This window comes from Silurus meridionalis, chromosome 16 (genome assembly GCF_014805685.1).
Source record: "Silurus meridionalis isolate SWU-2019-XX chromosome 16, ASM1480568v1, whole genome shotgun sequence".
In the NCBI taxonomy this organism is placed as follows: Eukaryota; Metazoa; Chordata; class Actinopteri; order Siluriformes; family Siluridae; genus Silurus; species Silurus meridionalis.
Genome location: NC_060899.1, coordinates 1766125 through 1790665, shown reverse-complemented (window position 1 = coordinate 1790665; position 24541 = coordinate 1766125). Strand labels below are relative to the sequence as shown.

Here is a 24541-nt window from a genome sequence, read left to right as displayed (position 1 = left end):
TATAGAATATAAAATTTCAGGTACAAAGGTTAATCATTACAATACTACAGTCCATTGATCATATTAGTATAAAGGTCTAGTAAATGGTAATACATTACACCAAACTTAAATCTTACATAGCACCACCAAACAAGAGAATGTTTGGTGGACCCTACCAAACCCATACGTATATAATGTATTAGAAGTAATTATTCAAAAACAGTTACCAATCCATTATGACTTATCAAACCAGCGTGACCAGCTCGACCTGTGTTTTGCAAGATAATCAGGCTTGGCTGGATTTTCCAGCAGGAAAAATCACAAAAGCTCATCTTTCCAGGTTCAGTGGAGGACAACGTCCCCACCCTGGACATCTGAAACAGGAGTCGGCACAAGAAAACAACCTGTTCTACAGCACTGTTTGTTTAGCCAGCATGAAGTCACAGAAAATAAAACACACCATAATGTGGAGTTTGGAAGTTTTTTATAATCCCCATTATCTCATATTCAATCGCTAAATCAGATTAAATCTATAACAGGATTTCCGTCAAGTTGTTTTGGGACAACGTCTATTGTTTAATGGGTCAAATAAAAACTCTGAATATGTGACTTTAATTCTGATTGTCTGCTAAATGCTGGTTTCATGGACCTAAATGTCACTAATGCACTGTTTTATTCATCCTGAATGACATGCTGGTGGAGGATTTTCCAGGGTTTTATTCTTTTTCAGGATATTTTGTCACTTAAACATACAAAGGTCAGGTGTAAAAGGGAAAAGGGGTTTATAGAAATCCACACTGAAGGGTTTAGAGTTCATACGTTCTGTGCTAGTGACGGGTTGTTCCTAGATGATTCGTTCATTTTGAGTCTTTAATGTGACTCAGAAGAACGAGTCGACTCAATAAGTGATTCATTTTTCTACTGGACACGCATCAGCAAAGCATCACCAAATCTCTGTAGGTTATGTACAGGAAACAGACTTGAATAGTTCCTCTCATCTCCCCTGTTCTCTATCATCTAAACTAGCCTAACATAATCCTGTCAAATACTCAACAGAGTTCATTTTCTCATGTTTAAAGCTCTTTATAATCTTGCACCCTCATATGTCTCTAACTTGCATCCTACTAACATCCCAAAGTGTTCTCTGAGATCTTCTTCATCTGTTTCCTTGGTTGTACCTTCATTTTCGCTTAGGCACTATGGGGTCTAGAGCATCTAGCTGGGCTGCTCCTCATCTTTGGACCACAATCAATATGAGAAAGTGACTGTTTGACCACTTTTATATCAGGTCTTAAAACTCATCTGTTCTGGTGAGATTTTTCTGGATAATTTTAACAGTTAAGCAGCTGTTGTTTGTTGTCTTGATTTTATGATTATCACTTAATTGTACAGTTTCCTTGAGTGTTTTGAAATTATTATTATTATTATTATTATTATTTATTGTTACAACACTCTACACAATGCAATAGATAATTTTTTATCTCTTGACAAAAGACTAATGACGCAGACCAGAGGATATGAGAGGTGAAGCTACTCGTTCTGTTTATTATCATTTGTCCTTTGCTGCATTGTCATATTTACATTATTGGAACTATAGTCAAAGTTCGTGCGTGTAGACGTGGCTGGGTATCTGCTTAATAAACATTATTATTTCTGTATTATAATAAAAATGAACCAAATAAGTTCAAAGAACCAAGTCACAATTTCACAGGCATTGTCATTATTCCACTGTAAAACATATTTAACAATAGATCCAATAAACATATCATAAACTCAAGAACAATAACAATAAATAATAAGAAGAAGAATAGAAGAAGAAAAAATAAGAAAATAGAATAAAATAAAGTTACCAATACCAAAAAAAGCATAAATTCTAATACAAATTGAATTACAATAAAAATATGTTACGATGTTTATAGAGTTTTAAGGCATTCTTTATTTTTAATTTTTTTATAGACCAAATCAATGAAATGACTTCATGACCCATCACTATACTGTGCCCATGCGGAAGAATGCGCATGCGCGGTTACCTCCACGCCCGCACCTGAGGAAAAGGATGTTGCGCATGCGCAGTCGCAAATCAGGAATTGGTGATTCAGGAGCTGCCGGTTTGTTGTTGTCGGTGTTGTTGTAGTTATTTCAGGGGTGATGTCCGCCTCCTCAGCCGAGGCTCTGGCCGCGTACTCCAGCGGTAAAATGGCTGATAAGGACGCAGGCCTGGAGACTGCCCTCGGCAGCGCGTATTCCCCGGTGGACTACATGAGCATCACCAGCTTTCCACGCTTGCCCGAGGACGACGTGGTGATGGCCGCGGAGAGCGGCCTCAAGTCCCGCAGAGACGAGGACAATTTCCTGGGTGAACAGGACACAGGTGTGTTACCAGTCTCAGTTAACTTAATGAACTTACATGTCATAAAGACAATCAGTCAAAACCCCTGTCTTTAATTAGGACTTATTTTTTTAATCATATGATCAGAAGGAAAAGAAAAAACTGTTGTGAAATAGTGTTGTGTTGTTGTTTTGTGCGCAGTGTGTTTGATTTTGCACACATTCTGCACATTTGTCTGCACCATCCTTTACTTATGTGTATCAATGCACTACTGTATATTCCACCCATATTTATGCTTTTTATACAAACATTCATACATCTACATCATGTTATTTGAGCATGTTATATGATATATTTAATCCTTTGCACAATTATATTGTATATAAAATATATAAACACCATCTCTTATTATCAGTGGTGGATGAAGGTTACAAACCATGTAGTAAAAGTAGATCCATTTGATAAAAATGAGTAAAAGTGTCCCTTTAAACTTTCACTTGAGTAAAAGTACAAACGTTTTTGCCTTTAAATGTACTTGGGTATCCAAAGTACTATAATTTATTATAACTTGTGTTTGTAAGTTCAGTAACGAGTTACATTTACGTCATCACTGTCTATTAGTGTTAATCATCTCCTGCACCTGTACATTATTCACGCTCACCTTCATACATACGGAGCCCAAACCCTCATTTAACATACTGCTGTTTATTGTAAATAGGCCACTTGTGCACTTCTGGTTAGATGTTAACGTCAGTTCATTGGCTTCACATGTACTCTGCACAATGACAGTAACGTTGAATCTAATCTAATTCAAACATCACACTTTTTTCGAAATTTGGCAGCACGTTTGGAGAAGATTGACACTTTGGGAATAGTGTATCTGGGAATTTTCAGGCCTTGTGCAAGTCAAGTCAAGAAGCTTTTATTGTCATTTTAACCATATATCACTGACACATTACACAGTGAAATGAAAAAACATTCCTCCTGAACCCTGATGCTGCATACAACAACAGTCACAGAGAACAGACTAGTAAGTGTCTTTGCTACATAAAGTGCATGTGTGCAACCTGGTGCAAACAGTGCAGAGACAACACGAGACAGTGCAGAGACAACACGAGACAGTGCAGAGACAACACGAGACAGTGCAGAGACAACACGAGACAGTGCAGAGACAACACGAGACAGTGCAGAGACAACACGAGACAACACGAGACAGTGCAGAGACAACACGAGACAGTGCAGAGACAACACGAGACAGTGTCGGACAAGGCAGGACCGTGCAAGACTGACTCCGCCAGTTACAACGTCTGTTGTAAAGAGACGTAACGTGAACAGTAAAAAAAAATTTAAACAAAATGTTGTGCAAAAGAGCAAACAGCAGCAGTCAGGAAAAGATGTGCACAGTCTGGATGTGACGGCTCAAATGCTTCAGAACCGCTTTCCTGATGGCAGGAGGGTGAAGAGTATGTGTGACGGGTGTGTGACGGGTGTGTGACGGGTGTGTGACGGGTGTGTGACGGGTGTGTGTCGGGTGTGTGACGGGGTTTTGTGTGTGTGTGTGTGTGTGTGTGTGTGTGTGTGTGTGTGTGTGTGTGTGTGTGTGTGAGGTCGTCCACAATGCTGTTTGCTTTGCGGATGCAGCGTGTGGTGTAAATGTCCATGATAGAGGGGAGAGAGACTCCGATGATCTTCTCAGCCGTCCTCACTATCCTCTGTAGGGTCTTGCAAGACGGTGCAGTTCCCAAACCAGGCAGTGATGCAGCTGCTCAGGATGCTCTCAATAGTCCCTCTGTAGAACTTGGTCAGGATGGGGGGAGGGAGATGGGCTTTCCTCAGCCTTCTCAGAAAGTAGAGAGACTGCTGGGCTCTCTTGGTGATGGAGCTGGTGTTGAGTGACCAGGTGAGGTTATCCGCCAAGTGAACACCAAGGAATTAGCATCCATTAATGATCAGTGGAGAATGTTTGCTCTGTGCTCTCCTGAAGTACACAACCATCTCTTTGGTTTTGTCAACGTTCAGAGACAGGTTGTTGGCTCCACACCAGGCTGTTAACTGGTGCACCTCCTCTCTGTATGCTGACTCATCGTTCTTGCTGATGAGACAAACCACGGTCGTGTCATCGGCGAACTTGATGATTTAATTCGAGCTGTGCATTGCTACACAGTCGTGAGTCAGCAGAGTGAACAGCAGTGGGCTGAGCACACAGCCCTGAGGGGCCCCAGTGCTCAGTGTGGTGTTGCTGGAGATGCTGTTTCTGATCTGGACTGACTGAGGTCTCCCAGTCAGGAAGTCCAGGATCCAGTTACAGAGGGAGTTGTTCAGGCTCAGTAGGCTCAACTTCTCAATCAGGTGCTGAGGGATGATTGTGTTGAATGCTGAGCTGAAATCTATAAACATCATTCGTACATAAAAGTGCCTGTTGTCTGGCTGGGTGAGGGCCAGATGAAGGCTCGTGGAGATGGCACGTTGGGTTTGTAGGTAGGACATGTAGGAAAATTGGGCATCAAATATTTTTGGAATGTGGGATGGAGCTATAACAGCTTTTGGGGAGGTATGTTTCAGAGAATGTGTGCTTCTTTGGGACAGGACATTCAAGGAAAATTGATTTGTACATTTTGGAATTTAGATTTTATTTGGTAGGGAGTTTTTTGGGAATTTAGGAATGTCTTGGATATGTGGGATGTGCATTTGGTAAAAAGAAAAATGAAGGCGGTATGTTTGTGGGATTTTTGGGTAGCACATTTTGGAAAATTGGAGGTGTGTTCTGGGAATCGGAATGACATGTTTAGTGTTCTTTGGGGAATTTTGGTTACGGAAAATAATTTAGGGAGACGTTGACTTATAAATGTAAACATGGTGACATATATAAACATAGGATTGCTATTTTAGAACATCCTGTTCCATATTTAGTCTCAATTTGCTCTTCACTCTTCTGGGAAGATGTTCCACTAATTTTTTATTTTTTTTTTGGAGGTTCATTCAGCCACAATGGTGTTAGTAAAGTCAGGTACTGATGAAGGTGAGAAGCTTCCTGGTGTGCAGTCAGCATTCACATTCATCCCCAAGGTGTTTAATAGTGTTTATAGCAGGAGATCTTCCACATCTTTCAACCCATGGAAAGCAGATCTTCATGGAGCTGGCTTTGTGCACAGGAGCATCGTCATGCTAGAACAGGTTTGAGTTTCCTCGTTCGAGTGAAGGGAAAATGTGATGCTCCAGCATCCAAAGATGTCCGATACAACTGTGTGTCTGCCTTTGTGCTGAGAGTTCTGGGAGGAACTTCATGTGGGTGGAAAAGTCAGGTGTCCCAATACTTTTGTCAGCGTTGTTGATCCAAGCAGAAACATGATCCAGACTTTTATTTCTCCCATGTAGACTCTGATAGAGTCTTTACTCGAGGTCTAATCCTATAGCAGTGTTTGCATTAGGTGGAGTGACTTAACCTTCTGTTACATCACGTACACCGATGCACATGTAAGTTCTTCCAGAATTCAGGCTCTTCTCTTATTGCTTCAACATTAAACATTACAATTTTAAATGTATAACACTTTAAACCGTGCAAAGCAGCTTTAGAGGAATAATTAGATGAAAATTATACATTTTAAAAGCATAAATAAGTCCCTGTGAATTTGGTGGTGAGGGAAAAAAACTCCCCGAGACTGCATCAGAAAGGATCCTGGAGAGGAACCAGACTCAAAAGGGAACGCAGAGAAATAAACACATTGCCGATTCAGCTTTCAGCCTGTAATTGATTGTCTTCAGTCATGACTTATTCATTAACATTATCAGTACAAAACCAATAAAATTGCATCTGACCATAATTTGCTTTGAAGTCTGCAAAAAAAAAAATACAGATTATAGCTTTTTTTTTTTAATGTTGCATCAAATCAATGCCGTATGTTCAGTGTCATTGCATTTAAATCATAATTATTCATATAAAAAAAAATACATCATACCGACAGTTTCTCAGAGAAGCGTATTGTGTAGTGATATATCATGATATTGAGATTGTGTGATATATCGGTCAGCCCTAATCGTGTGCTTTTGGTGTGTTCTCAGACCCGGATTTGTTTCTGAAGTCGGCTCGTCTGCAGCGTTTGACCTCATCTGCATCGGACCTGGCCAGTCACGATTCTTCTCCCCTGAGAGAGACGAGGCGAGACCCTCTGGCGGAGGACTGCGCCTGTACACGAGACGGCCTCACAGTCCTCATCACAGGCTGCCTGACCTTCGCCACCGGGGTCACCATCGCCCTCATCGTGCAGATCTATTTAGGAGAGCCGCAGGTACTGAGATCATCATCATCTGAGTTCAGATTAGAAACTGTAGTAGCTCTATTTACTTATTGAACTTAATGAATTGCTTGATTTATTTATTTATTATTATTTTTTTGGTGAAATTACTTTTAGAAAGCTTTTAACTTTCTGTACTACCATAATAGGTGCATTTTAATTTGGGGCAAATAAAGTGATGGATTTAAATTATCTGTCTGTCTGTCTCTGTCTTTCTGTCTCTGTCTGTCTATCTGTCTGTCTCTCTGTCTAGCTGTCTCTGTCTGTCTATGTCCGTGAAGGTCTGTCTATCCGTCTGTCTCGGTCTATCTATCTGTCTTCCTGTCAGTCTCTGTCTGACTATCTAGCTCTCTCTCTCAGTCTATTTATCTCAGTCTATTTATGTCTTTCTATCTGTCTAGGTCTATTTATCTGTCTGTCTGCCTTTTTGTCTTTCTCTATCTGGCTATATATCTCTCTTTGTCGGTCTGTCTCTCTGTATCTCTCTTGGTCTGTCTGTCTGTCTGTCTATCTTTTATCTGTCTGTCTGTCTTATCTCTCATTCTGTATTTATGTACTGTAGTCTCTCTGTCTGACTTTATTGCTCTCGGTCTGTCTCTGTCTGTCTGTCTCTCTGTATCTCTCTTGGTCTGTCTGTCTATCTTTCTAGCTGTCTGTCTATCTATCTGATTAATATTGATTAATGCAATATTATGAGTAGGATAAAATGAGCAGTCCATATGTTATTACTGAACGCATATCCTGGTGTTGTTCCAGATCTTTAATCAGGGTGCCGTGGTGACAGACGTGGCTCACTGCACGTCTCTGGGGTTTAATGTTCTGAGTCAGCGAGGTTCCAGCGTAGACGCTGCCATCGCCGCTGCTCTCTGCTTGGGCATCATCCACCCCCACACCTCAGGCATCGGCGGGTACGAACCCATCCCACACACTCACTCACTTAATCAGTGAAATCAAAATATTACGTTTATCTCTCTCATTTCTGCTCGTACAGTGGAGGAGTGATGCTGGTCCATGACATTCGGAATAACGAGAGCCGCATCATTGACTTCCGTGAAACGTCGCCCTCTGGCCTGCAGGAGGAGATGCTGCAGGACCTACAGCAGAAGGTAAACGAATTGTCTGAATCCGAGGCAAAATGCAATTGATATGTCTGGTCAATTCGGTTTTCATACTGTACATAATGGAGTCCGTATAGCTGGAAACTTGATGATCAGAAATGACAGAGATCACAGTTAAATACATAACATTTATATAACTAACTAGTTACATTTATTTTTTTGTTTTGTTCAACCAAATATGCACCACACCTCACTTTTCTGCAGCACTACAAATCTGTCCTTTGGTCCAGAAATTTCCGTATTGTCATTTGCAAAATCTAAAATCTAGTTTGCCTCCCTTTTTTTTGACTGACAGTCCTGAAAGCCACGCCTCCTTAATTGAAACTGACAGCCACAGAAGCCTTGCTTCCTTAATTGGCTCTTACAAGTGCAAATGTCCCGCCTCCTTCAGTAAAGACAGAAACAGTGGCCACACTTGTTTTGCTGTGAATTAGTTATATAGGCCACGCCTCTTTTATAATTGTCATTGATAAGAAGGCCACGACTCCTTTTCTGTGACTGACAGACCCAGAGACCACACCTCCTTTTCAGAGACTGTCTTGTAGAGACCACGCCTCTTTTTCTAAAACTGACAGACTCGGAGACAGTCATGTTGGCCACACCCCTCTCTTTATGGCTTATTAGTAGAAAGGCTATTTCTATTTCACTGCTACAACAAAAATCTTAAGAATCTCATCCATCAGCCTCTGAGCTGTTCATATTCAACAACACCAAGAGTTATTCAGAAGGTGGCTTTGACCTTTGGGATGTTGTTTTTCAGTGTAATTTGATCTGAAACTCATTACAATGATCACTTACACAGAATTAAATTGACTGTAAGCCAGCCTGGGTTTATGTATCTGATGGTAAACTCAGATTAGTGTGTTTGTTGATCATCATCGGTTTGCTTTTGTTTGCTTTTTCAGCCGGGTCTCATGGTGGCAGTCCCGGGCATGCTCAGTGGACTGCATCAAGCTCACCAGCTCTACGGAAAGTACGCTCAAATTCTCACTTATTATGCTCACAACACGTCCCTCGAGGTTCTCTCTCTCTCTCTCTCTTTTCTAATTTACACCTTTAACGTGTGACACCTGAGAACCCTGAATGTGTAACGAATACTAACTAGAACACTAGAGCGTCATCTCTTCTTCTTTTTTTTTTGTTGTTTTTTTAAATGCATTTTGGAAAAAGCGATTTCTCAGCTCATTTGAATTCTAAATATAATCACGTTTCTCTGCAGAAAGTCTTGGAAGGAGGTGATCACCATGGTCGCAGACGTCGCCAGGAACGGCTTCAACGTAACCCATGACCTGGGTGAGCGTCCTTCAGTTCACACTGATTGTAGATCTGATCAGATCCGTGTTGCGTTAGAATAACGTGTTTATTTTCTATAGCGCACGCTCTGTCCCAGATTAAGGTAGAGAATGTCTCCAAGGCTTTTCTGGAGCTCTTCCTACCTGGAGGACATCCTCCACTCTCCGGCCTCTTTATGAAGCGCCAGGATTTGGCGGCCATTTTGGACAGAGTGGCAGCCAATGGGATCTCGGAGTTCTACGATGGAAATCTGACGCAGGAGATGGCGTCTACGGTACAGGATCTTATAACGTTATAGTGATAGCACTGAAAAGAGTGTTTGTAATAAAGGTCGACTGAAAGTGGTTTAAAATGGATACAGAATAAAAAATTACAAAATAACACCAAGTAAATTGATTACAAAAAGTACTGACTCATGAAAATGTGTATCATGAAATAAATATGAATATATGTAAAGAAAAATATTATTATTATTAATACATTAACTATTTTTATTTTCATATTAAAATAATGAATAAATATAATTTTGCGCTCTCCGTGCAGCACGCAGTCTCGCGTGTACAAACAAACAGCATGTGGTGTCAGTGATTCGCCTCTAGGGGCCGCTCTCGTAATGGCAGCGGATCGGAAACCAATCGGTTTGGATTTTTGCAGACAGTTCCAGCAATCAACTATTGGTGACCTCTAATATGTGAGAGGACCAAGAGTTTAAAGAGAAGAACGTGCAACTAACTTTTTCTATAAAACAAAAGTTTGTGGACACCTGAGCATAAGATTAGTTTTTTTGTTTTGTTTTTAAATCCCATTCCATATTTAGTTCCCATTTGCTGTTATAATCAGCTCCAAGATGTTCCACCAGATTTAGCGGTGATTCATTCAGACACCAGGGTGTTAGTAAAGTCAGGTACTGATGTACGCCATGTGAGGAGGCCTCGGATGCAGTCAGTGTGCACATTCATTCCAAAGGTGATCTTCCACTCCAACCCATGGAAAGCAGATCTTCATGGAGCTGGATTTGTGCTCAGACGCAATGTCATGCTGGAACAGGTTTAGGTCTCCTACTTCAAGTGAAATGAAAATACAATCCTGTACAATTGTTTAGAAAGAACCATTAATGGAAGGTGTCCAAATACTTTTGGGTGTTTCGAGTATATAAAGTTCAACTGGTGAATAAACATTTGATATGATATGAATTTAAACATGTGTTTGAACCGGGTTTGGACTGAAAATCCCAGACACACTAATGATTAGCACGAGCACACAGGCTTCTTTTATTTACACTGATAAGCTTCTTTCAGTGGGTCTAAAAGGGCAGGAGGAAACCATGAAGACCACACCTCAAAAGTTAACAAGTGATGCACTGATTTTAAAAAAGTGTCCATCGGATCTGAGTTGGCTTTTGCTACGTGAATATGACGCATCACAACGCTACGGAGACCGAGGCGTGTCCTGAGAGTCACATAGCATACAGATTAACATGGCAGAGGTAGAGCTGTAACTTCCTGCACACGCAACAGGAACGTCTGGTTTTATTTAATCTTTTTTCTTGTTTTGCACTACAAAGGCGTGTGAGAAAGGGGCATGCGTTACAAGTCAAAATGCCCTTTAGTAAATTGATGATTTACCATATTGAATTGCAGAGCATCGGATTTTATTTCGCACTGCATCGTAATAGAGGTGAATCGTATCGCACCGTATCGGTAGCAGCTTTATTTGTATTTTTTTAATATATCGTATCGTTGTCTATTCATCAATGTACATCGGCCTCAGTTATGGAGATGCACGTCCCTCTCCATGAGATTGACCAGCACCCAGGCCCAAAAACACCCCTGTGTATCATCCATACAGTACGTGGTGAAATGGCTGCTCATTAGTGGGGCTTTTTTTATTATATGTAAGATTTTTGGTGTCTTTGATAAATACTTTTGGAGGTGTTCAGTGTTGATGCTGGATCTGTTTTGTGGCTCAGGTTCAGGCCAGTGGAGGAGTTCTGTCCGAGCTGGATTTCAGTAACTACTCTACAGTCCTTGAGCAGCCGATACAGAGCCGTTACCAAGGTAACCATCTCTCTGTTTTTATACTGAGCGATAAATCGTATTTTTTTTCATGATTTGCAGTAATAACGAGGTTTCGTTAATGTTGTTTGATTGTACGGTTGTGATTTCAAAACTGTAGAAGTAACACGAGGAAAAGAACTGAAAACAAGAATAGCATGATGGCTAGTGTATAAAAAAACTGACACTGGAGACTTCTTCCATTTAAAACATCCTTATTCAAAGACAACCTCCTGTGTGTGTGTGTGTGTGTGTCCGTGTCCGTGTCCACACGTGCAGGTTATCAGATCATGGCTGCACCTCCTCCTCATGCTGGAGCTGGCCTTCTTACAGCCCTCAACATCTTAGAAGGTTATAACATCAGCAGCCAGACTCAGAAGAGCAGCACCCTCCACTGGATTACTGAGGTACTGCAGGCAGGATAATGACTTGATGGTTGGATGGATGGATTGAGAGAAAGACATAGAGTAGCTGCTTAGACACAAAACTCTGATGCAAAACTAAAATGTTAGATACTATATATATATATATATATATATATATATATATATATATATATATATATAAAAGCACCAATCCACCAACACCCAGGAGGATTAAAGCAGTGCTGGATATCGATGGTGCTCACACACAATATTCACTCTTTGGACACAGTTCACTGAGGGTGTACTCACTTTTGTTGACAGTTATTTAGACAATAATGTGTGTTTGTTGTTATTTTAGAGGACAGTAAATCTGTACTGATACACAAACTGCACACTGATACTCTAAAATATATCCACGTTTTATTTCTATAGTTTTGTCCCTTCAGAAGATAGTTGCTGAAATGTGAGGGGTGCACTTACTTTTGTGAGATAGTGTGTGTATGTATATGTGTGTGTGTGTGTGTGTGTGTGTGTGTGTGTGTGTGTGTGTGTATATATATATATTTATATATAATATTTTCTTGTCCTTCAGACTCTGAAAATCGCCTTGTCTCTGGCCAGTGCTCTTGGAGACCCCATGTTTGAACCGTCTGTCTCTGAAGGTGTGGATCGTATGTTAAGGTAAAGGGATCTCGCAGATACACATGTCGCTGTGAACATTGTTTCAGACATGCAAATGAGTTCTCGGGTAATTATAATAGTGTATACAATTGTGAACCACTTCTCAAAGGCTGATTTCAATTTATAATTTATACATAAACAGAGAACAGATTTACTCATTTCAGGTCTCACATCCTGTCACTTGAGATGAATGATGCTGTTTTGTGACTCCTGGGATGAGCACAAAACAGGGTTTATGATTACAGCAGCAATACAATCTGCATTTCTATGATCCTGAATGAACCCTCGTTGTTTTGTGTTCCAGTAAAAGTCAAGCTGCTCAGTTCCGGCAGATGATCAACAACTCGTACTCCTCTCCTCCTGGTCATTACTCACCCAGCTATGCTCTGGAGGAGGGCACAGGGGTCAGCCAGGTCATGGTCATGGGGCCTGATGACTTCATCGTCTCTGTTATGAGGTAAACAGAATGACGAAAAGTGGGGAAATAGATAGAAGTCTCCAGTCTGCATATCCATAATTCATCCATAATTTTCAGGATGATGGAGGAGTTACTGTTTCGCTGCGTCTCTGTTTATTGCTGCTATGACGTAAGCGTTAACAGGACTCGTTTCTTTAGCTTTTCCTATTTAAAGGTAACAATAAATGGATAAAAAGCATGATGTGCACTTTATCAATAAATCAAATATAACAGTAACCATCGTGAAACATTTTGGGACGTGACGTTATAGGAAAACCTTCTCACCATCCTCTGCTAGTGTTCTCAATGGATTCCTTACATATTAAGTAATTAGAATTCTTGGAATTTTTAAAGGGTTTGTTTGTTTGTTTGTTTGTCTGTCTTCAGCTCTATGAATCAGCCTTTCGGCAGCCGCATCGTGACACCCTCAGGAATCCTCCTGAACAGCCAAATTCTCGACTTTTCCTGGCCCAACAAGAGCCAAAATTCTGCTCCAGCCAATCCGGTACACAGAATTCCCTTCCTGTTCGGTTAATTTATTCGTTATTTATTAATAATGTATTTTTATATCCATATATTCAAGAATTTATCCATGTAGAAATGAATATGAGGCGGTATCAGAAAGTTGTAACACGCCAACAGGTGGCAGCACAAGGCTGCGCACACAGTCACAGGGAGCACCGACCTTCAATAATCAGTGTGTCAAAAGACATCATCCTGTGTACATCAGAAGCTGTACATCTGGTGCTGTTTACTCCAGAACCCTTTTGCTATAGTTATGACATTGGGATTAAGTAGTAGTTTTTTTCCCCCTCAAGTTTTGGTGCTTGGGCCCCGAAAATCGCACTTGCAGCTGTAATTAATATTATATTTATCCAGATTTATTATAATTAATATAACTTTAATTTTGCGCTCACTTCCAGCACAACAGCGTTCAGCCTGGGAAAAGGCCACTCTCGTTCCTCATGCCCACCGCCGTCAGACCCTCGCTGGGTGTCTGTGGTACCTACATGGCACTCGGATCCTCCAACGGTGACCGAGCGCTCAGTGGCATCACACAGGTTCAGCAGCTTCACTACATTTCACTGTTTACACACATGTTCTAAAAAACAAGGCACATCTCGAGGTTTCTTCCTCATGAAGTTTTGGGTAGTTTTTCCTCACCATGGACACCACTGGATCACTCATTAGGATAAATTTGTGATTAAAAGCAACAAACTTATAGGCACTAAACTTCTACACTCTTTTATAAAACCTTATAATCACATTGTCTCTGTAAAGCTGCTTTAAAGCAATGTCCATTGTAAAAAGCGCTCTTTAAATTAAAAATGTTTCAATTATTTAAAAAAATTATTTATATTTATTTTGCGTCTCTCATCCCCTTTTATAGCCCAGAAACTAAAATACTTTTTTAAAAATAAAATGTAAATAAATGAGAAACAACAACAAAAAAAAAACCACCTTGGACAAATTTAATATTTAAAAAAATATATCTTTTTTTTATAATATTATTATTATTATTTAGTAGTTTTTAAAAAGTTAGGTATTTAATATATAATTCAGCTAAACCAACTACTAGAATATTTATATAAAATCTTAAGATATATAATAATTATTTTTATTATTACCATGAGTATAAACTATATTTATGACTAAATAATTTATTTCAATGAAATATCAAAATTATAAATATCTAAAACCAACAAAGCTATTTAATAATTAACATGATTAATAATTTTGTTTTTAACATTGTGTTTCTTTAAATTTTACTATTAATAATAAATATAATTTTAAATAATCCACCTTAAAATAGGTGATGCAAACGTATGCACCTGTCTGTATTATTATTATTATTATTATTATTATTATTATTATATATTACTTCGTTTTTAAATTAAATGTCAGTATTTAAAATATGTAATCCAACAAGGTTATTATGAATAATAATTGTTTATTATTAAATGATTATTTGTGTTGCTTCTATTATTAATAAAAATAGTTAAGAATAATTCCAGGTAATGCAAAGTTTTGCACCTTTAATTCTTCTTATTGTAATGATTGTAATTATTATGATTATTATTAGTTCTGTAAGCACTTTGCTCACTGTTACAGGAGAGCTTTATTCACTGTGCATGAAGAAGGAATGCACTATCATGCTTTTTTATTCCCTTCCTGAAGGTTCTGATGAACGTCTTGTCTCTGCATAAGAATCTAAGCGACAGCCTGACCATTGGACGTCTTCACCCTCAGCTCCAACCCAACACGCTCTTGGTGGACGGTGAGATCTTTCTTCCATACTTGTTTCTAAACAGGAGCATGAGCCTCGTTCCTGGATCTGAGATTTCTGTGTTTCCCGGTATAGCGGAGTTTCAGAGCGCAGACGTGGAGACGCTGCAGCAAAAAGGCCACAATGTTCAGAGGGTGGAGGTCATCTCACTGGTGGAGGGAACCAGGAGAACCAACGACATCATCATTGGAGTGAAGGACCCTCGCAGCGCCGACGCGTCCGCCCTCACCATGTTAACGTCCATGCCCTAATCCTGTCCACGTTTCCGCCACGATGTGCTCTACTGTGTGTGCAATAACGCAAGCATAAACTGAATGTAGACTACTAACACACACACACACACACACACACACACACACACACACACACACACACATGGCATGCTGACTCCCAGAGGTCACTAAACTACACATCATCCATGCTGCCTGAAGATTAAATTCAGATCTGGTGTTAAACTTCATTTCAGGCGATCTGATCACAAGCGGACTGGTCGTCATGGAGACGTGAGCTAATCACTTTAAAGGTTTTATTTACTTCTAAAAACTTCAGAAATTCAGAATGCTAGTTTACATGCGTCTCCCATCACTCATTGAATCAATCATATATTTGTGGTCCTGGGGGGCGGAGCTTCATAAACACTGGAATTGTTCAAATTTCCGACTGTTAGAGACACGATCTTACCGACCGCACCGTAAAAATAGTTATTTTATTTAGTTATTCAATTGCCAAATATTAAAATAATAAATCCATTAAATGTATATTTATCTCTTTCTCTTTTATTATTCTTATTATTTAAATAGAAATTAAGCGAATGAAAGAAAACGGTTTGCAAAACAATGCATAAATTTCGTCTTGCTTTTGTAACAAACAAAAAAACCCCACTCTTTTGCAGCATAGTATCAGAAGACTCCTTCTATACTATTTAATCAACATCATATTGCACATATTACATGAAAGCGTGCGCCAAATGAGCCGTTACCATAGTAACGATAACGTCTCGGAGCATAAATCCGCAGCTGCCGTAGAAAACGAATCACCTTCCGACCAATCAGAATCCAGACTACTTCCGTGGTTTGTTAGTAAAATGAGCGAAACGTTAACACCAGGTCTGAACAGGTTTCACGTTTATACACGTGTAGAACATGAAGGGCTGTTAGGGGGAGGAGCTTAAGTTTAATCAAATCAGCCAATCACCAGTGTAGTCTAAGATTTCTGTCTTGTGATGCAGTTCAGTAGGATTGAGGTGCGGTGACTGGGCAGGTGGTTCCCTGATAAATATCACTCCAGACGTCTGTCTGCTCTCTAAATAACACACACAGAATTCAGACGTGCACTCGTCTCATCGTCTTGTTGTACGGTGAAGTCGGTTCCAACGAGCCGCAGTCCAGAAGGAACCAACACATGGTTCAGGATTCCTTTTAGTTTCCAGAACCTTCCCTGCTCCAAAACAACCCCAAACATTAAACGTCCACCTCCACGTGTGTGTGTGTGGGGGGTGAGGGGAGTCTGATCACATCTCCTCTCCTGTTCTCCATCGTACACAAGTTCTTCTAGTAGAGACACAAATTTCCCATTTGGACTCCACAGAACATTTTTTTTCCTCAGTCTCAAAAATCATAAAAGTCTTAAGCGTTTCCAAATTTTTCACAGGCACTATACTTAAGCTCCGCCCCCTTTGGACTTGAGCCACCAATCACACCCTATAAATATGAATATTAATATTAGTTTGTGGATTTATTTCTCTCGTGTACGATTCGAGGATTAAAAAATGTAAAAAAAGAACTGATGAGAATAATGTGGAAAATGATCATGGAAATTATTTAAGTGGGAAATTCTTTTGTTTGTTTGTTTTTTAAATAAGAATATAAAAGTGTAGTGTGGGTGTACATTTTGCCAAAATGTTCGATGAATTTGCTTTCTCTCCATCTTTTTTTTTTTTTTTTTCCCTTGAATATTTATTATTGTTTATTGCGTGCAGAGTCTATGAATAAGATCTTTACGAGAAGGTTTAATGTAAATCAAAAATGAAGGATGAAGTTCTTCCTCAGTGGTGTTTTTTTTTTTCTTTAGTGAATGGAATGAACGGTTCAGTTTCTACATATTTGCACTTTTTCTCTTTTTTTCTTTACATTAGTGTTGCTTTGAAGGATGACGTTGCTGTGTGTGTGTGTGTGTGTGTGTGTGTGTGTGTGAGCTGATTTCAGCGTAGTGTCAAGGACTAAATGAAGTGTTTTATTTCCTCTGATTTTGCAGCACAAAATGGTTCTAGTTTGGAATATTTCAATATGTTGAATATGAATGAACTTTGATTTGCTGTGTGTTTATTTTTTTTTTCTCTCTCTAATGTAATAAAGCTTGCTGTCATGTTTATGTGCTGTGTGTTTAAGTTTAAGTGACTGCTATAAATCTCACCATCTATATATCGAGAAATTTAACTGCTGTTCAGTGCGTTTAATTTATTTTTTTGTTATTTAATGTCTGAAAATCAAACGCCTTTTTATTTTGAAGATGTGATCAAATAAACATCTACAGCGAAGTGACTTTTTCTTTTTTTTTTCCCTCAGTCAAATTGTTTTTTCTTTTTTTTATATTGAAACTGGCCAAAAGTATTGGGACACGTGACTTTCACGCCCATATGTGGTTCTTCACCAAACTGTTATCACGAAGTTGTGTACACAATTGTATTGGACGTCTTTGGAACTGGGAGACCAAAACCTGTTCAAGCATGACGATGCTCCTGTGCACAAAGCAGCTCCATGATGATCTGCTTTCTATGGCATGGTGTGGAAGATCTCCTCCTATAAACCCTATTGAACACCTTTGGGATGAATGTGAAAGCTGACTGCACCCCAGGAACCTCCTCACCTTCTCACCTACATCAGTACCTGACTTTACTCACACTATTGTGGCTGAAGGAATCTTCACAAAAATCTAGAGAAACATCTTTCCAGAAGTCTGGAGCTCATTATAAGAGCAAATGAAAAGTAGATGTGGAATGGGTTCACAAGATTTTGGCTGTATAATTTATTATATACATATAATTATAAATATATATAATTAAAATGTAATAATAATATAATAATAAGTAACTTATGAAAAATAAACAATAGAAAGTTGCATATAAATGTTTAAACTTGAAATCTGGAAAACAATTATTTTATTTTTATTGTTTTTCATTTATTTGTTTATTTATGTAACTTTTTAGCTTTGCTGAATGTCACCTAACATTCAATTAATGTATCAGTTAATATGAATTTTTATTATATTTAATATTTAAAAAACATTTTTAAATGTAATCTTTTACTGTTACTAACTCGAATCAAACTATTTCCCTATAGGATCAATAATGTATTCTGATATTAATCAAATATTGAAACGACCAAAAAAAAAAGAAAAGAAACTGCCGCGCAGGGGTTTCTGGGATATGTAGTTTTGTGACGAAAGTAGTAACTATTCACCTATTGCGTATTAAAGCTGAAATATGTTGTTTATATGGTTTGGGGGTGGTTTGTTTGTGGAAAATGAAACTATAGAAAGGTGTTAATTTGGAAATGTATGCGAAACGTATTTAGGCTCATAACAGAAACGAAGTGAACTCATTTCTGGTATCTACCGGAAAGCGGGCGTGAGCAAGCCGCTGTCGTAAAGTCGCCCAAAATCGAGCGCGACAACGTCGGAGTGTTTTCCGTTAGCGCTGAATGGCGGCCGCTTCCGGAAATGGCGTACATGCAGTTTGGGAATACGGATAGCTAACGAGGCTAACGCAGAGGAAAAAAACCCAGCAGTCCGCTGAAGATGATGAGATTTGTGCGAGCTGCTCTGCTGTTAGCTTTCGGCTAGTTAGCATCCTCGTTAGCTAGCTAACTACCGTCTTCTTCGGAAATTCTCCTGCACATCAAATGGACTGATCAGGTAAAAGTGTTATTTTTTTCCATCCGTTTTTGGGTTGTTTACACTGTGTAGAAAATGATTACAAAAGCGTAAACAAACCGGATAAAGATTTGAGCCGGTTAGCTAGCTAGCTTCCCCGAGCTTAGCTTTATTAGGTAGCCGTGGATGCTACTTGTTGTTTAGATAGCGGGCTAGCATTCTAAAACTTTAATTATTTTATTAATTATAGCTTTTTTTTATTTGAATGATTGATTTGCATACAGCAAATCAGTGTCAATGTTCGGTTTTGTTTGGAAATAAATCGATATAATTGTGCACAAGTCTGGAAAAAAAAAACCAGATTGTATATAACATACGCACCGGCGCAGTTTTATTATTTTCTGCAGGTAAATTGAAAGTATTCATTTAAAACTAATAAATCGATAATTTCACATAATGGGTTATATGTTATATAGGTTTCAAACAAACTATATTTTTGTTATGTCACTCTTTCTTAAGTGTGTGTGTGTGTGTATTATATATAATATATATTTAAAATACATATACAAACACTTCTGTGCAAAAGTTTTAAGCGCTTGTATTAAAAATGCAGAGGGTTGGATTACTAGAAGTGTTCATTTTTTTTTATCAATAAACAAAATCGAAAGTTAATGAACACAAGAAAAATCTAAATCAATATTCAATGTGACCACTGTTTACTTGCAAAACCGTGTCAATGGAGTCAGCCGAAGAAACTTCATGTCACGAATGAAAGCATGTCATACTTCTTTTCGACACTGACAGATGTCCAACAGTGCCATCAGCTACGAACTAAAGGAAAGCAGAGAGATTTCTGGCTTGAAGTGATCTTTATGGAAGAATTGGGGGGCAAAAGCCAAACCTTCAACATGGAAACAAGACTCAGTGACTCAACTACGCATAAAAACAGAGGAACTGGCATGCAGAAAAAATGGCAGCAGGTGTCTGAGATATTTGGCTAGGGCTGGAGAGCAGTACGCTAATGAGTGTCTGCTGATAACATATCCTCTGCAGCAGAGGTAGCTCTTGGTCTTTCTTTGTGGGACAGTGCTCACGAGAGCCTGTACTGTACAATCATAGCGTTTGATGGTGTTGCTTCATTCCTTGAAGTAGAGTGTCTGCATGAATCATGGTGGAGGTTTCCTGCAGGTTTTCGAGCTGCATTTCTGCAAATAGTGTTGGAGATCTGGCCAGGATTAATGGTGACCTCGATGCTGAGAAATACAAACAGATACTCATGCAGTACCATCAGGGAGGCGTCTGATCAGCTCTGACTTTAAAACCACCCCAAACATACAGCCAATGTCATTAAATAGAGTCTCCATAGTCCTGAGACTGATTGCTTTAGTCCCTACAGAGTCTTGATCTACATCCACAGATCATCTGTGGTCAGTTCTAGATGATGTTTGGAACAACCTACCAGCAGAGATCCTTCAAATACCACGCATTGTTATTTCGAGTAGTGATAGCTCAGCAGTTTAAGATATTGGAATACTTATCAGAACGTTAGTCACACCAAATATTGCTTAGATTTGGATTTTTCTTTGTTCATTTTCTTTCCTTTTTGTTAAAATCTTTTTTTTTTTTATAACTTCTATTTTTTTTAAAGCATTCTTATTTGATAAAGTGACTGATATTAAATAAATAATATTTAATAATTAATTGTTAAATATTGACTTAAAACACAGTACTATATACAGAGTATCTCACAAAAGTAAGTGCACCCCTCACATTGAAGGGACAAAACTATAGAAATAAAACTTGTATATATTTTCGAAGAGTCAATGTGCCGCTTGTAATTAATGCTGAAGGCATCCAAACTATGAAAGAACTCATTGAATTGTGTAGTAAACAAAAAATTATAATCAAAACCCAGAGTATGTTGAATGGACATTAGATCAGTTCATCTAGCAGGTCCAAATTTCAGATTTTTGGTGTGATTCCCACTGTGAAGCTGGAGGAGCAGGTGTGATGGTGTGGAGATGTTTTGCTGTTGGGGATTAAGTCAAAATTGAGGGCACGCTTAACCAGACAATGACAATGAACCCAAGCGCAACTATAGGTTCTGTAAAAGATGAGTGCTGCATCGAACGATCTTCACAATCACCCCATCTAAATCCAAATGAGATGTTTTGGATGAGTTGGAGCGGAGAGTGAAGGAAAAGCAGCCAACAAGCACTCAACACCTCTGGGAACTGCTCAAGATTGTAAGAAAACTATTCCAGGTGACGATCTCATGAGACTGACTGAATGTCAAGCATGTGCAAAGCTGTTATCAGAGCTAAAAGGTGGCTACTTCGGAGAATCTAAAAAAAATAAAGCATTTTCTGTTTTATTTAACACGTTTTTGTTTACTGCATAATTCTGTGTTCTTTCCTTGTTTGGGTTTCTTAAGTATAAATGTGCAACGTTGGAAATAATAATTACAATAAGAAAGGCCTTGAAGGAGAAGGTGTGTCCAAATGTGGTACTTGTTTATTTCGTAATAAATTCTTTGCGGTTTTGAATAACATGAACAAACTTTACATTTCCCTGCATGTTGTATTCTGTATGTAACTATGTTTAACTAATAAAATCTAAAATCTTGAATACAAGCATTTTCTTTTACTTCTGGATTGTTTTTTTTTTTTTTTTTATTTTAAAGGCGAGGTTGTGGAGGGACGGGTCGTTTATAGCTGCTATACATTTCACAACAATTTAATATACATAACAGTATGTCGTGTCTTTTTGTAATTAATTTATAATTGTAAATATTGGCAAATTGCTGTGATAAAACTTTAGAAAGAAGTTATATTTTCTATCGTTTATTTTGTTGTCGCTGCACAACGGTGTTTTATTTCACCAGGCTTCATAGAGACAAATAATCCAGATTATTAATAAAGCTTCACTTTGTTTTTCTCTTTCCATACAACAGAAAAGCCCAGAGAGACCTTTAGCTTCCTTTTTTTTTTTTTTTTTTTTTGAAAAGGGTCATGGCGCAGCAGCCCGGCCCAGCTGAGATCACCTGGAGTACAGGGTCTCCTGGGGTCACTGTCAGCACAGAGGACGACTCCAGATTGGAGGACGGAGATGAAGTGTGTGGCGATCTCGGAAACGGCAACCCGGCTCCCTCTCCAGATCCACACGGAATTCGAGAATGCGCCACTATCTTCGTCGCTTTCAAGGGAAACCTCGACGACGATGACTTTCAGCAGAAGCTTGACACTATCTTGAAAGGAATGCCCCATATGCTTTCAATGGGTAAGCATGGGTTTAGTGGTTAAGATATAAATAAGAAAAAATTAAGCAGTCTTCTCTGTTCCATTCTTATTGATCTGGATATTTACAGAAGGTCCCGAAAGACTGGCGCCCCAGAAAGTGGAACCCTGGAACAGCGTGCGAGTCACATTTAATATCCCACGGGAAGCCGCCGAACGCCTCCGCCTCCTCGCCCAAAACAACCAGCAGCAGCTCCGAGATCTGGGGATCCTATCAGTGCAAATTGAAGGTGTGTTGGAGGTTTTTTAATTTTTCAGGCACTTCATGGTTTTGTGGCTACATCTTACCAGAATCAACACCCACACACAGTACATATTAAATATCATTAACATGTTTTTTATTACAGAAATGTGTTTATTCTTTTATTTATTTACACTCCTTTACAGGTGAAGGACCTATTAATGTTGCAGGGGGGCAAAACCGAGGGCAGGAGGTCAGGGTGAACGGACCTATTGGGGCACCAGGTCAGATGAGAATGGAGGTTGGGTTTCCTATGCAACAAGGCCCAGGTAATTACATTAAACATCTTTTTTAACAACAAACTTTTTTTGCAGGTCTTTATCAGTGTTTTCTGAGAGCTGGAATTGTTATGTCTCTAGTAACCTCTAAAGTACACTCTGACTTTAGAATGAAAGGTCTTCTGTTGCCTTAATATCAAGCAAAGACAAAGCAAGGGGTCAGTGATTTAAAAAAAGCTAACAGTATTGATTTTTGTCTATCACCAAAAGTTCAAGTAATCAGCTATCACTTCTGATTAATCAGGCAACTTTTAACCTCCTCCCCATTAGATTTCTGAACGGAAGGTCATGAATTCAAATCCCAGCACCGCCATGCTACCACTGTCGGGCCTTATTATGTTAAGGCAACTGAACTGATAATAAGTTCAGTTGCTGCCAAATTACTGATGCAATTTGTCTCTAGAGGCCACTCTTGTACTGTATAATGACAGCAGACCTTTTCAACCGCAACCCGGAAAAACTATCTTTTTAAATTTTTGATTTAATCTACAAAACCGATGAATCGGTCGACCTCGGTGTTCACAATCGAATGTCTGGTAACCATGTCTCTCACATAACCTAGTCAGGTTCAGCCCAAAATGGAAACAAATAGAGGGTTCACCACCAGCATGGTGTAAAATTGTAGTCATGTGCAATGCCTGTCAGGGGGAGGTTATACAGTTTCTAAGACATTTTTTTGTTTGTTAAAAATTGGTTTACAATGTGGGACAGACAATTTGTTTTTCAACTGTATACTTATGTATTTTTTGTATAAGTAATATGTATTAACAGGCTGTTAAGTGATATAAATATCTCAAATAAGAAATTTTTTTAATCCATATGTCAGTACTTGAACAAATAATTTGTTAATAATAATATTTAAACTGGTTTGGTTTTGTTTTTTTTAGCTGGAATGCGGATGAACAATCCTTCAATGGTGCCCTCTGGTCCTGGCATGGCTCCACAAGGTATGGTGCCTGGAAGTAGTGGACAGATGCATCCAAGGGTACCAAGGCCAGCAACACAATCGGGTGAGAGACGGAAAGTGGAATTTTTCCACTTGACTCTACCTATACCTTTATTTTGAGATTGTCATTGCATTATGGTGTTCTCCTTCAGATTCAGTGGATCCCATGATGTCTGGGCTCGCATTGCAACAGCAGCAGCAGCAACAGCTTCAACACCCACAAACACCGCATGGTCCACCCGCCCCTATGGGCCAACAGGGCCATCACATCCAGGGCATGCAGGCAAACCGGCAGCTCAATCCGGCAGCCCTACAGCAATTACAGCAGCAGCAGCAGCAGCATCAACAGCAGCAGGCTCAGTTAGCACAATTAGGTAGTGCTCGTGGCCCATTTAACCCTTCAAATCAGATGCCAGTCCCTCCTGGTTGGAACCAGTTACCTTCTGGTGTTCTCCAGCCACCACCTGCTCAGGGGTCTATGCCTCCAAATTGGAGAAAAGCTCCTCCACAAGGTCAGCTAGGACAGCGTCCTCCTTCTTTGGCATCTGTGCAAACACCAAACCATCCTCCACCACCGTATCCCTATGGCAGCCAGCAGGCTGGGCAGGTTTTTAATACCATGGCTCAGCCGCAGACAGCAGGGGCAAGCCAGTTTGCAGCCCCTCAGCCCAAGGGTCCTCAAGGTGTTGTGGGTGTTGTTGGCCCGAGGGCACCTCCTCCCTTGCCCCCTGTGTCTGTATCACAAGGCAGCCTTGCTGCCAAGTCCCCTGGATCGTCGTCATCACCATTTCAGCAGGGTTCACCTGGTACCCCACCAATGATTGGACAAGGTCAGGGTCAGCTCGGTCCACGTCCAACAACTCCCCAGGGGTTTCCACAGGGTGTTGGATCCCCAGGCAGGGCTGTGTTAGGGCAGCAGGGTAATGTTCAGCCAGGCTTTATGGGAATGCCTCAGCTTGGCCAGGTTTCACAAGGAGGGATGGGAGGTACGTTTTTGTTGTTGTATTTAAACAAGTTTACCATAGCTTATTCAGTTTGTGCTTTTAGATCTATAG

The 24541-nt window shown here is 39.5% G+C and overlaps 2 protein-coding genes across 6 annotated transcripts in view; both read left to right on the top strand.

Moving 5' to 3' along the window:
- Positions 1–1962: 1962 nt before the first annotated feature.
- On the top strand, positions 1963–17225 carry LOC124399255 (glutathione hydrolase 7). The gene is made up of 15 exons (XM_046870080.1): positions 1963–2350; positions 6368–6594; positions 7357–7508; positions 7592–7706; positions 8624–8691; positions 8938–9011; positions 9092–9285; positions 10981–11068; positions 11345–11472; positions 12023–12111; positions 12416–12568; positions 12956–13073; positions 13492–13629; positions 14747–14846; positions 14931–17225. Exons 1-15 carry the CDS (start codon positions 2128–2130, stop codon positions 15104–15106), a joined length of 2043 nt encoding a protein of 680 aa, XP_046726036.1. The 5' UTR covers positions 1963–2127; the 3' UTR covers positions 15107–17225.
- A 1368-nt stretch (positions 17226–18593) lies between these two features.
- ncoa6 (nuclear receptor coactivator 6) overlaps positions 18594–24541 on the top strand; it is a 37154-nt gene continuing 31206 nt past the window's right edge. For 3 of the 5 annotated variants that reach the window (XR_006928200.1, XM_046870201.1, XM_046870198.1), the window contains exons 1-6: positions 18595–18767; positions 21679–22004; positions 22093–22251; positions 22409–22531; positions 23428–23550; positions 23639–24472. Coding sequence is in view for 4 of the 5 variants with exons in the window: in XM_046870201.1 (XP_046726157.1) it covers positions 21737–22004; positions 22093–22251; positions 22409–22531; positions 23428–23550; positions 23639–24472 (1507 nt within the window). In the remaining variant the exon portion in view is untranslated. Of the gene's footprint in view, positions 18768–21678; positions 22005–22092; positions 22252–22408; positions 22532–23427; positions 23551–23638; positions 24473–24541 lie in introns of all 5 variants that reach the window. The other 2 variants (XM_046870200.1, XM_046870199.1) reach the window with 2 other exon arrangements.